The following is an 11,149-nucleotide window of genomic DNA, read 5'->3' as shown; positions in this document are numbered from 1 at the left end:
AATAATAATAATAATAATAATAACAATAATAATAATAACAACAACCAGTGCCATCCAATTCGCATCTTTTCATCCGACTTATCTTCTACATCCCCGTCACTATAGTCCCGAGTTCTTGTTTTCCGTGGTTCGAGCCCACGAGACGACGAACTTATTATCAACTAAGAAAATTCCCCTTCGGATAACATATATGAAAATATATTATTTCTGAGGTAGAGCGAATTGGATATTAAGGGACGTTTGTAGCTTAATGCTTGTATATGAATCACGGGGATGTGATAAAAATTCATTCACAATATGGCTGCGTGCGACAAACGCACTACATGGTTAGCATGGCAGAGGTGGGTTGATATCGATTCTAAATACAAATACCTGAGTTCGATGGGGATTTGTAGGTGGGAGTCGTTATCTACTCATACCTCACTTGTTGGCCGTGTGGTTAAAATCGCGTCACTGTAGTCCTGAGTTCTTGTTGTCTTCCGTGGTTCGAGCCCACGAGACGACGAACTGATTATCAACTAAAAAATTCCTGTTTGGGTAACATATATGAAAATATATTATTTCCGAGGTAGAGAGAATTGGATATTAAAGAACGTTTGTAGGTTTAATATTATATATATATATATATATATATATATATATATATATATATATATATATATATATATATATATATATATGAGAGAGAGAGAGAGAGTGAGAGAGAGAGAGAGAGAGAGAGAGAGAGAGAGAGAGAGAGAGAGAGAGAGAGAGAGAGAGAGAGCCTAACCCGAAACCTATTCCCACGATAGGGAGGGTATTCTGATTTCCAAGCAGCATCAATTATGCCTGATTTCCAGAAAGACCTCTCTTCTCCCTGCGACACTTGTCACTCTTCATTTTTCTCTTCTCTCTCTCTCTCTCCTTCCTTCTGCTTAATTCTCCACCCACTGGAGACTGTCTGAGAGAGAGAGAGAGAGAGAGAGAGAGAGAGAGAGAGCACGCACATGGGCGGGCGTTTCACTGATCAGGTCTCTCAGCCAATCAAGGGTCTCGATTTGGATTAAACTACTTTTACGTCCGCACGTTTCAACAAAAATTGTGTGCGTCGCCGTCAGTCGACTGCAGTGGGTCGAAACCATGGATGGAATAGGTCGGAGCTAGCCACTTCATACCAGAATACTTGCTGGAGACCGGTAATATAGCACCTCCTTAAGCCAAACCTCTAAAGGAAACAGTATTAAAGATTATATATATATATATAATATACAGACACACTTTGTTCTCGTTCCTTTGTAAATTCGTTTATAATATGAGATCCGATTATGTTATCTCAAACAGGTTGGTTATACCTGACATAATGGGAAAATATTATCTTAAACATTTTACTTGTCAACTTGAGTTGTTTGGTCTCTCTCTCTCTTTAAATTTAGAGAATATATGAAAGGTCTCAACCATCTATTCCTCTTTACCTCGAGCTAGTGTGCTGTACGTTTCTCTCTCTCTCTCTCTCTCTATTATTATTATTGTTATCATTCGTGATTCTGTAAACATTAATGTGTAAAATTTAATGTCGGAAAGAATATTCGACCGTTAATGGATTGGAAGGCATTCAGGTCTAAACGGCCCCCGCCTCCTCTCTCTCTCTCTCTCTCTCTCTCTCTCTCTCTCTCTCTCCTCTCTCTCTCTCCCAGAGTGAGTGAATTAAGATATTTTCTCTCTCTCTTCCTCTCCACTTGACATGCAAGACGGAAAAAACGCGTCATTTTCTTTGAATCAAGAAAAGTGAAAGGACCTCCAAGTGCCGAAACCTAATTTCGCCCTTTTCAACAATTTAGAACAAAAAAGTAAGAAAAAAAGAAAGAAAAAAAGGTGCGTAGGCGGAGGACCGAATCCTCTCGTGCATTCGAAAGCAGGTTAGTAGAGGGGGGAGGGGTGGGTGGTGGTACTGCTTTCATCTAGGGAAAGGAGGGAATGGGAAGAGGGGGGGGGGAAGGATGCGCAGAGTATCCCCACTCCCTTAGATGCGCATGAATGCGCGATGGACGCTCACGAGAGAATGAGGAGGAAGTGAACGAATTATTCCTCGAAAATAGTTGAAAGCACAACGAGGTGTTGTGCTTTCAAAAGCATGAAATTCAAAAATATAAACTAGAAAAATGCAGAATAAAAGAAAGGGTAAAACATGGGATTAAAAACGCACGGAGGCTAAAAAAAAAAATAAAAAAAAATAAAGAAAACATAGGCGGGAAAAAATATGCAAAATGAGATAAGCTTAAAACGAACGTAAAGGTTAAATATGAGCGAGGAAAAATTAACTCATTTTATCATCCTAAAAAGTTTATTCTTAATAAGACATATATATATATATATATATATATATATATATATATATATATATATATATATATATATATATGTCTGCATATGCACAGTAAAGTTAAGTATATCTTAGTTTAACCAGACCACTGAGCTGATTAACAGCTCTCCCAAGGCTGGCCTGAAGGATTAGATTTACTTTTACGTGGCTAAGAACCAATTGGTTACCTAGCAACGGGACCTACAGCTTATTGTGGAATCCGAACACATTATAGCGAGAAATGAATTTCTATCACCAGAAACAAATTCCTCTTGTTCTTCACTGGCCGGTCGGAGATTCGAACTCGCGACCAACAGAGTGGTAGCTGAGAACGGAACCCGCTCACCCATTGAAGAACTTCAGGAAACAGGGTATACCTGACAAAGACTGTGCTATCAAACCAGCCGCCCAAAAAAGGTCCCATCTCCCAAAAATGTTACACTCTTAGGTCTCCCAAAATCTAATCACTCCCCAACATGTTGAATTCTTATGTATCCCAAAATGTACTCGATGCCAAAAGTGTTACATTCCTGTACCTCCCAAAATCTGATCGATGCCGAAAGTGTTACATTTCTATGTCTCCCAATATGTAATCGATGCCAAAGAGGTTACATTCCTAAAACTCCCAAAAATGTTATATTCTTATTGTATGTCTACCAAAATCTAATCGATGCCAATTGTTACATTCCTGTATCTCCACAAATCTAATCTATGCCAACTGTTACATCCCTGTCTCTCCCAATATCTAATCAATGCCAAAGAAATTACATTCCTATATCTCCCAAAACCTAATTGATATCAAAGAAAATACATTCCTATATCCCCCAAAATCTAATCGATGCCAAAGAAATTACATTCCTATATCTCCCAAAATCAAATCGATGTCAAAGAAATTACATTCCAATATCTCCCAAAATCTAATCGATGCCAAAGAAATTACATTCCTATATCTCCCAAAATCAAATCGATGCCAAAGAAATTACATTCCTATGTCTCCCAAAATCTGATCAGTCTTTGAAGTTATGAAGACCACCTCTGGTAAAAATTCCATAACTATCCCCAATTGGCATTTTGAGTTATTCTGCTAATAAACAAAACAAACAAAGACACTGAACGGAACCAAAAGCATAACATACAAAATTCAACTCCATTCCATTGACATAAGCAATGCAATGTGTACTTGGTAGTTAACTGACTGCTGTGGGTCGAACCAGAGCAGAATGTGCTTGAGTTTACCAACCTCATCCAAGATATACAATGCAAGGGTAAATAATAATAATAATAATAATAATAATAATAATAATAATAATAATAATAAAATCCGAGTGGATCTTGTTTGTCCTCCCCTGGGTGACAGTAGGGGAGACATGACAATGCCACCCACCCCTTGCAAATTGGTTTGTCCACCCCGGGTGGGGGCGGGGTAGGTAGGGGATTGGGAGGGTAAGGGAGACATCCACCTTCGTCCTGCAAACCTGTTTGTACATCCCGGGTGGGGGCGGGGTAAGCAGGGACTCGCAAGGGTAGGGGAGACAGCAGCTCCGGGTTCCAGCGCACGTAGCACGTGCCACCAAGCTTGTAATAATAATAATAATAATAATAATAATAATAATGAGACAATCTAAAATTGGTCAGGACATAAGAGAAACTAAATATTAATTTTAATAAAATAAAAACGCCCGGAAGTGACATTAAAGAAACCGGTCAGATTTCAAATAATTATGAGTAAAAACCGCACTTCCTTGTCTACGAGCGCATGCGCGTTAGCACTCTAGCATACCGAGGATAGATACGTAGTAGCCAGCTCTGAACGAACCCATTTCAAAGCAATAAGGGAACAAATAAGCGAAGAACGAGTTCAAGAGGGAAATAAAGGTTACAGGACGAAGGGAAAGCATAAGCACTGGGGAGGGAGAGAGAGAGAGAGAGAGAGAGAGAGAGAGAGAGAGAGAGAGAGAAATAATGTTCTGTAGAAAAAAATTCTACAGTATGAGAATAGGAAAACATTTTGAAATGCATTTATTCATCGTAATGCTTAGATTGAGAGAGAGAGAGAGAGAGAGAGAGAGAGAGAGAGAGAGAGAGAGAGAGAGAGAGAGAGAGAGAGAGAGAGGGAGAGAGAGAGAGAGAGAGAGAACTAATGTTCAGCAGAAAAAAAAACATTTATCGTATCTACCATTAAAACTGTTTACCATATGAAAGATTAGGAAAACATTTTGAAATACATTTAGAATAAGAGAGAGAGAGAGAGAGAGAGAGAGAGAGAGAGAGAGAGAGAGAAGAGTTCTGAAATAATGTCTGTAGAAAAAATTCTACAGTATGAGAATAGGAAAACATTTTGAAATGCATTCATTCATCGTATGCTTAGAATGAGAGAGAGAGAGAGATGAGAAGAGAGAGAGAGAGGAGAGAGAGAGAGAGAAGAGAACTAATGTTCAGCAGAAAAAAAACATTTATCGTATCTACCATTAAAACTGTTTACCATATGGAAGATTAGGAAACATTTTGAAATACATTTTAGAGAGAGAGAGAGAGAGAGAGAGAGAGAGAGAGAGAGAGAGAGAGAGAAACCCCAGCTGTCAAAAAGACATCGCAGTATCCTGTGAACGTCAACATCAAAATCGCAGCACCTGCCATATCGTTCGTTATCCTAGATGATCCGGGGACCTTCCAGACACTCCCTACAGAAAAGGCCGGGGTGGTGGCGCCCCCAGGGGAGGCAGCAGCAGCGGCAGCAGCGACGAAGTGCCCCCTGGAAAGGCAGCAGCGACGAGGTGCCCCATGGAAAGGCAGCAGCGACGAGGTGCCCCCTGGAAAGGCAGCAGCGACGATGTACCCCATGGAAAGGCAGCAGCGACGAGGTGCCCCCTGGAAAGGCAGCAGCGACGAGGTGCCCCTGGAAAGGCAGCAGCGATGATGTGCCCCTGGAAAGGCAGCAGCGACGAGGTGCCCCTGGAAAGGCAGCAGCGACGAGGTGCCCCCTGGAAAGGCAGCAGCGACGAGGTGCCCCCTGGAAAGGCAGCAGCGACGATGTGCCCCCTGGAAAGGCAGCAGCGACGAGGTGCCCCCTGGAAAGGCAGCAGCGACGAGGTGCCCCCTGGAAAGGCAGCAGCGACGAGGTGCCCCCTGGAAAGGCAGCAGCAACGAGGTGCCCTCTGGAAAGGCAGCAGCGACAATGTGCCCCCTGGAAAGGCAGCAGCGACGAGGTGCCCCCTGGAAAGGCAGCAGCGATGATGTGCCCCCTGGAAAGGCAGCAGCGACGATGTGCCCCCTGGAAAGGCAGCAGCGACGATGTGCCCCCTGGAAAGGCAGCAGCGACGAGGTGCCCCCTGGAAAGGCAGCAGCGACGAGGTGCCCCCTGGAAAGGCAGCAGCGATGATGTGCCCCCTGGAAAGGCAGCAGCGACGATGTGCCCCTGGAAAGGCAGCAGCGACGATGTGCCCCTGGAAAGGCAGCAGCGACGAGGTGCCCCCTGAAAGGCAGCAGCAGCGACGAGGTGCCCCCTGGAAAGGCAGCAGCAGCGAGGTGCCCCCTGGAAAGGGCAGCAGCGACGAGGTGCCCCCTGCAAAGGCAGCAGCGACGAGGTGCCCCCTGGAAAGGCAGCAGCGATGAGGTGCCCCTGGAAAGGCAGCGGCGACGATTGTGCCCCCTGGAAAGGCAGCAGCGACGATGTGCCCCTGGAAAGGCAGCAGCAACGAGGTGCCCCCTGGAAAGGCAGCAGCAGCGATGTGCCCCCTGGAAAGGCAGCAGCGACGAGGTGCCCCCTGGAAAGGCAGCAGCGACGAGGTGCCGAGCAGCAGCAGCGACGAGGTGCCCCCTGGAAAGGCAGCAGCGACGATGTGCCCCTGGAAAGGCAGCAGCGACGAGGTGCCCCTGGAAAGGCAGCAGCGACGATTGTGTGCCCCTGGAAAGGCAGCAGCGACGAGGTGCCCCTGGAAAGGCAGCAGCGACGAGGTGCCCCTGGAAAGGCAGCAGCGACGATGTGCCCCCTGGAAAGGCAGCAGCGACGATGTGCCCCTGGAAAGGCAGCAGCGACGAGGTGCCCCTGGAAAGGCAGCAGCGACGAGGTGCCCCTGGAAAGGCAGCAGCGACGAGGTGCCCCTGGAAAGGCAGCAGTGACGAGGTGCCCCCTGGAAAGGCAGCAGCGACGATGTGCCCCCTGCAAAGGCAGCAGCGACGAGGTGCTCCCTGGAAAGGCAGCAGCGACGAGGTGCCCCTGGAAAGGCAGCAGCGACGAGGTGCCCCCTGGAAAGGCAGCAGTGACAAGGTGCCCCTGGAAAGGCAGCAGCGACGATGTGCCCCTGGAAGGCAGCAGCAACGAGGTGCCCCCTGGAAAGGCAGCAGCGACGAGGTGCCCCTGGAAAGGCAGCAGCAACGAGGTGCCCCTGGAAAGGCAGCAGTGACAAGGTGCCCCTGGAAAGGCAGCAGCGACGAGGTGCCCCCTGGAAAGGCAGCAGCGACGAGGTGCCCCTGGAAGGCAGCAGCGACGATGTGCCCCCTGGAAGGCAGCAGCGACGAGGTGCCCCTGGAAAGGCAGCAGCAGCGAGGTGCCCCCTGGAAAGGCAGCAGCGATGATGTGCCCCTGGAAAGGCAGCAGCGACGAGGTGCCCCTGGAAAGGCAGCAGCGACGAGGTGCCCCCTGGAAAGGCAGCAGCGACGATGTGCCCCTGGAAAGGCAGCAGCAACGAGGTGCCCCCTGGAAAGGCAGCAGCAACGATGTGCCCCTGGAAAGGCAGCAGCGACGAGGTGCCCCCTGGAAGGCAGCAGCGACGAGGTGCCCCTGGAAAGGCAGCAGCAACGAGGTGCCCCTGGAAAGGCAGCAGCGACGAGGTGCCCCTGGAAAGGCAGCAGCAGCGACGAGGTGCCCCTGGAAAGGCAGCAGCGACGAGGTGCCCCCTGGAAGGCAGCAGCAACGAGGTGCCCCTGGAAAGGCAGCAGCAGCGACGAGGTGCCCCTGGAAGGCAGCAGCGACGAGGTGCCCCTGGAAAGGCAGCAGCGACGAGGTGCCCCTGAAAGGCAGCAGCGACGATTGTGCCCCTGGAAAGGCAGCAGCGACGAGGTGCCCCTGGAAAGGCAGCAGTGACGAGGTGCCCCTGGAAGGCAGCAGCGACGAGGTGCCCCTGGAAAGGCAGCAGCGACGAGGTGCCCCTGGAAAGGCAGCAGCGACGAGGTGCCCCCTGGAAAGGCAGCAGCGACGAGGTGCCCCTGGAAAGGCAGCAGCGACGATGTGCCCCCTGGAAAGGCAGCAGCGATGAGGTGCCCCTGGAAAGGCAGCAGCGACGAGGTGCCCCTGGAAAGGCAGCAGCGACGATGTGCCCCTGGAAAGGCAGCAGCGACGAGGTGCCCCTGGAAAGGCAGCAGCGACGAGGTGCCCCTGGAAAGGCAGCAGCGACGATGTGCCCCTGGAAAGCAGCAGCAGCGACGAGGTGCCCTGGAAAGGCAGCAGCGACGAGGTGCCCCTGGAAAGGCAGCAGCGACGAGGTGCCCCTGAAAAGGCAGCAGCGACGAGGTGCCCCCTGCAAAGGCAGCAGTGACAAGGTGCTCCCTGGAAAGGCAGCAGCGACGAGGTGCCCCCTGGAAAGGCAGCAGCGACGAGGTGCCCCCTGGAAAGGCAGCAGCGACGATTGTGTGCCCCCTGGAAAGGCAGCAGCGACGAGGTGCCCCCTGGAAAGGCAGCAGCAGCGACGAGGTGCCCCTGGAAAGGCAGCAGCAGCGACGAGGTGCCCCATGGAAGGCAGGCAGCGACGATTGTGTGCCCCTGGAAAGGCAGCAGCGACGAGGTGCCCCCTGGAAAGGCAGCAGCGACGAGGTGCCCCCTGGAAAGGCAGCAGCGACGAGGTGCCCCCTGGAAAGGCAGCAGCGACGAGGTGCCCCCTGGAAAGGCAGCAGCAGCGACGAGGTGCCCCCTGGAAAGGCAGCAGCAGCGACGAGGTGCCCCATGGAAAGGCAGCAGCGACGAGGTGCCCCCTGGAAAGGCAGCAGCGACGAGGTGCCCCCTGAAAAGGCAGCGGCGACGACGTGTGCCCCCTGGAAAGGCAGCAGCGACGAGGTGCCCCTGGAAAGGCAGCAGCGACGAGGTGCCCCCTGGAAAGGCAGCAGCGACGAGGTGCCCCTGGAAAGGCAGCAGCGACGAGGTGCCCCTGGAAAGGCAGCAGCGACGAGGTGCCCCTGGAAAGGCAGCAGCGACGAGGTGCCCCCTGGAAAGGCAGCAGCAGCGACGAGGTGCCCCTGGAAAGGCAGCAGCGACGAGGTGCCCCTGAAAGGCAGCAGGCGACGATTGCCCCCTGGAAAGGCAGCAGCGACGAGGTGCCCCCTGGAAAGGCAGCAGCGACGAGGTGCCCCCTGAAAAGGCAGCGGCGACGATTGTGTGCTCCCTGGAAAGGCAGCAGCGACGAGGTGCCCCCTGGAAAGGCAGCAGCGACGATTGTGTGCTCCCTGGAAAGGCAGCAGCAGCGACGAGGTGCCCCCTGGAAAGGCAGCGGCGACGAGGTGCCCCTGGAAAGGCAGCAGCGACGAGGTGCCCCCTGGAAAGGCAGCAGCAGCGACGAGGTGCCCCCTGGAAAGGCAGCAGCGACGAGGTGCCCCTGAAAGGCAGCAGCGACGATTGGTGCCCCTGGAAAGGCAGCGGCGACGAGGTGCCCCTGGAAAGGCAGCAGCGACGAGGTGCCCCTGAAAAGGCAGCGGCGACGATTGTGTGCTCCCTGCGAGGTGCCCTGGAAAGGCAGCAGCGACGAGGTGCCCCTGAAAAGGCAGCGGCGACGATTGTGTGCTCCCTGGAAAGGCAGCGGAAGAAGATGCAGGCAGAGAGAGAGAGAGAGAGAGAGAGAGAGAGAGAGAGAGAGAGAGAGAGAGAGAGAGGCCTCAGGGGGGAGGTGGTGGTAGCGGCAGCAGTAATAGTAGTAGTAGAGGTACTTCCAGACGAGGAAGACCTCAGCTGTCTGGAAACGCAGCTTTAAGGGCGAGCCTCTCGCGCTGCGAGAAAAGAGCGTTCCATGACGTGGCTAAACGGAGACAGACTTGTTATTGCTTCGAAATGGCTGCTGGGCCGAGTTATTTATTTATTGGCTTGGCGTCGATGCACGACTGATGTTACCAGATGGTATTTGACGAGGGCCGTTTGGATAAAGTGTCGTAAATTCGCTAAGGGAGGCTCGGAAAGGAGTTTTTGGTCTTAACGAGTATAAATATAATTGATTCTTATGAAGGATAGTTCGACTGATTGAAAATCATCGGATATTCTTACAAATATTTGTTTTAAGAGATTTGTTTCATATGCTATTCCCTCGCACAGACTGCACAAAGATCAAACGTGCTTTATTTTGCCGATTAAAATATCCTACTACATAAAACGCGATTTAAGTCTATATTTATTTTTCCGTGTGTAAGATCGATAACCTACATACTAAGAACTCGACTTTTACATATCACAAAACTTTAAACGAGGAAATTCAGGACTGCGAAATTGCAAGACTCAAAAACGGATGAAATTTTTTTATGCAACAGGTATATCAGTTCTTATTATACGCTTCAAAGATGTCAAAACAATTTCTTCTCCATTGGATATCAGTAATCATAATCAGCCACTGTCTTTTCCTCTGTTGCAAAGTTTTGGAAATCTCTACTTCTTTTGCTTTTCCCGAGGCAGAAGGTCCATAGATTGCTTTAAAGTCAAGCGACACCAATTCTCATTCTTCCTTCTTGTTCTCTTTGCAACTTAGGATTGGGAAGCGTATCAGGTTACCTGGTCACAGGTCCTTCCACAGCACGATTTGTTAAAATCAGACTTCCCTTTGGACAGCTAATTCAATTATATGTCTTAATTCCTTGAGTAACCTTTCCAGAGCTTCTAAGACAGAACATCAGTATGAATGGTGGGTCACACTGATGCTCCATAAACAGGAGCTTCGGATACCAAGGAAAGCAGTCACTGAGAGCTGTGGTTCGTTAGTGCTGCTCACTGAGCAGGAGCCTTTGCTAGCACGACTGTCAGTGTGAGTTCAAAGTGAGCTCAAGGTAGACAAAGCTCCTCAGTCAGCTAGAGGTCCAGCTGAAATGAATATCAGGAAAGTGTGAGATGTAGCTCATTGGGTAACTAGCTTCTTGAGCAGAAACCTCATTTGGTATGATAGCTAGCCAGTGCTGGCTGTAGAGCAGAAGCACTCCTTCATGAGCAAGATCTCTAGGTAGCACAAAAGTCAGACAAAAACCTCAAACTAGAATGAAAATCAGTCACTGTGAGTTGCAGGTTACATGAAGGGCCTTGTGGCGCAATCAGTTCTGTTCTTGTCAGTCAACAAAAGGACATTCAGCATAACTGTGAGTCTTAATTGGCTTGAGTGATCTTTGAACTGTAGGGCAAACAGATGCTCCTTGAACAAGAGCTTCAAATAAATCATGTCTCTGGGAGTTGTAGGTCACATGATAGGCCTTGTGGTGTAATTAGTGCCTTTCTCACTAATCAAGCTGAAGGAACCTAGTTTCAATTCCGAGCGAGGACACTGTTGAAGACCGCTATGACTATGTCGACTAAAGTGGCCAAATAGGTATGTGGCAGGCAGTGCAACTAGGGTGGAAATGGGCATGTGGCTAGCAACCTCACCCAGTAAGATCTGCTGAGAATTAGAAGGCATTAAGGTACAAATTGTTAATATTACCTCTTTTCGATATACTGGGTGCGGGTTCGAATCCTGCGACACAGCTGTCGGAATTTCTTCGTTTGGATGTTAGACTTTGTAGTGACAAGTAGATTCTATATATATATATATATATATATATATATATATATATATATATATATATATATATATATAT

The 11,149-nt window shown here is 49.6% G+C and overlaps 1 protein-coding gene across 1 annotated transcript; it reads left to right on the top strand.

The window, feature by feature from the left end:
• The first annotated feature begins 5,946 nt into the window (after positions 1-5,946).
• LOC136829958 (putative uncharacterized protein ENSP00000383309) lies at positions 5,947-10,333 on the top strand. Its single transcript, XM_067089134.1, has 5 exons — positions 5,947-6,292; positions 6,448-7,327; positions 7,384-8,147; positions 8,609-9,119; positions 10,180-10,333. The coding sequence occupies exons 1-5, from the start codon at positions 5,947-5,949 to the stop codon at positions 10,331-10,333; spliced, it is 2,655 nt and encodes an 884-aa protein (XP_066945235.1).
• Positions 10,334-11,149: the final 816 nt, after the last annotated feature.

Source organism: Macrobrachium rosenbergii, chromosome 45, assembly GCF_040412425.1.
Source record: "Macrobrachium rosenbergii isolate ZJJX-2024 chromosome 45, ASM4041242v1, whole genome shotgun sequence".
Lineage (NCBI taxonomy): Eukaryota > Metazoa > Arthropoda > Malacostraca > Decapoda > Palaemonidae > Macrobrachium > Macrobrachium rosenbergii.
The sequence above is the reverse complement of the archived record's forward strand: the minus strand, read 5'-3'. Positions and strand labels throughout refer to the sequence as shown.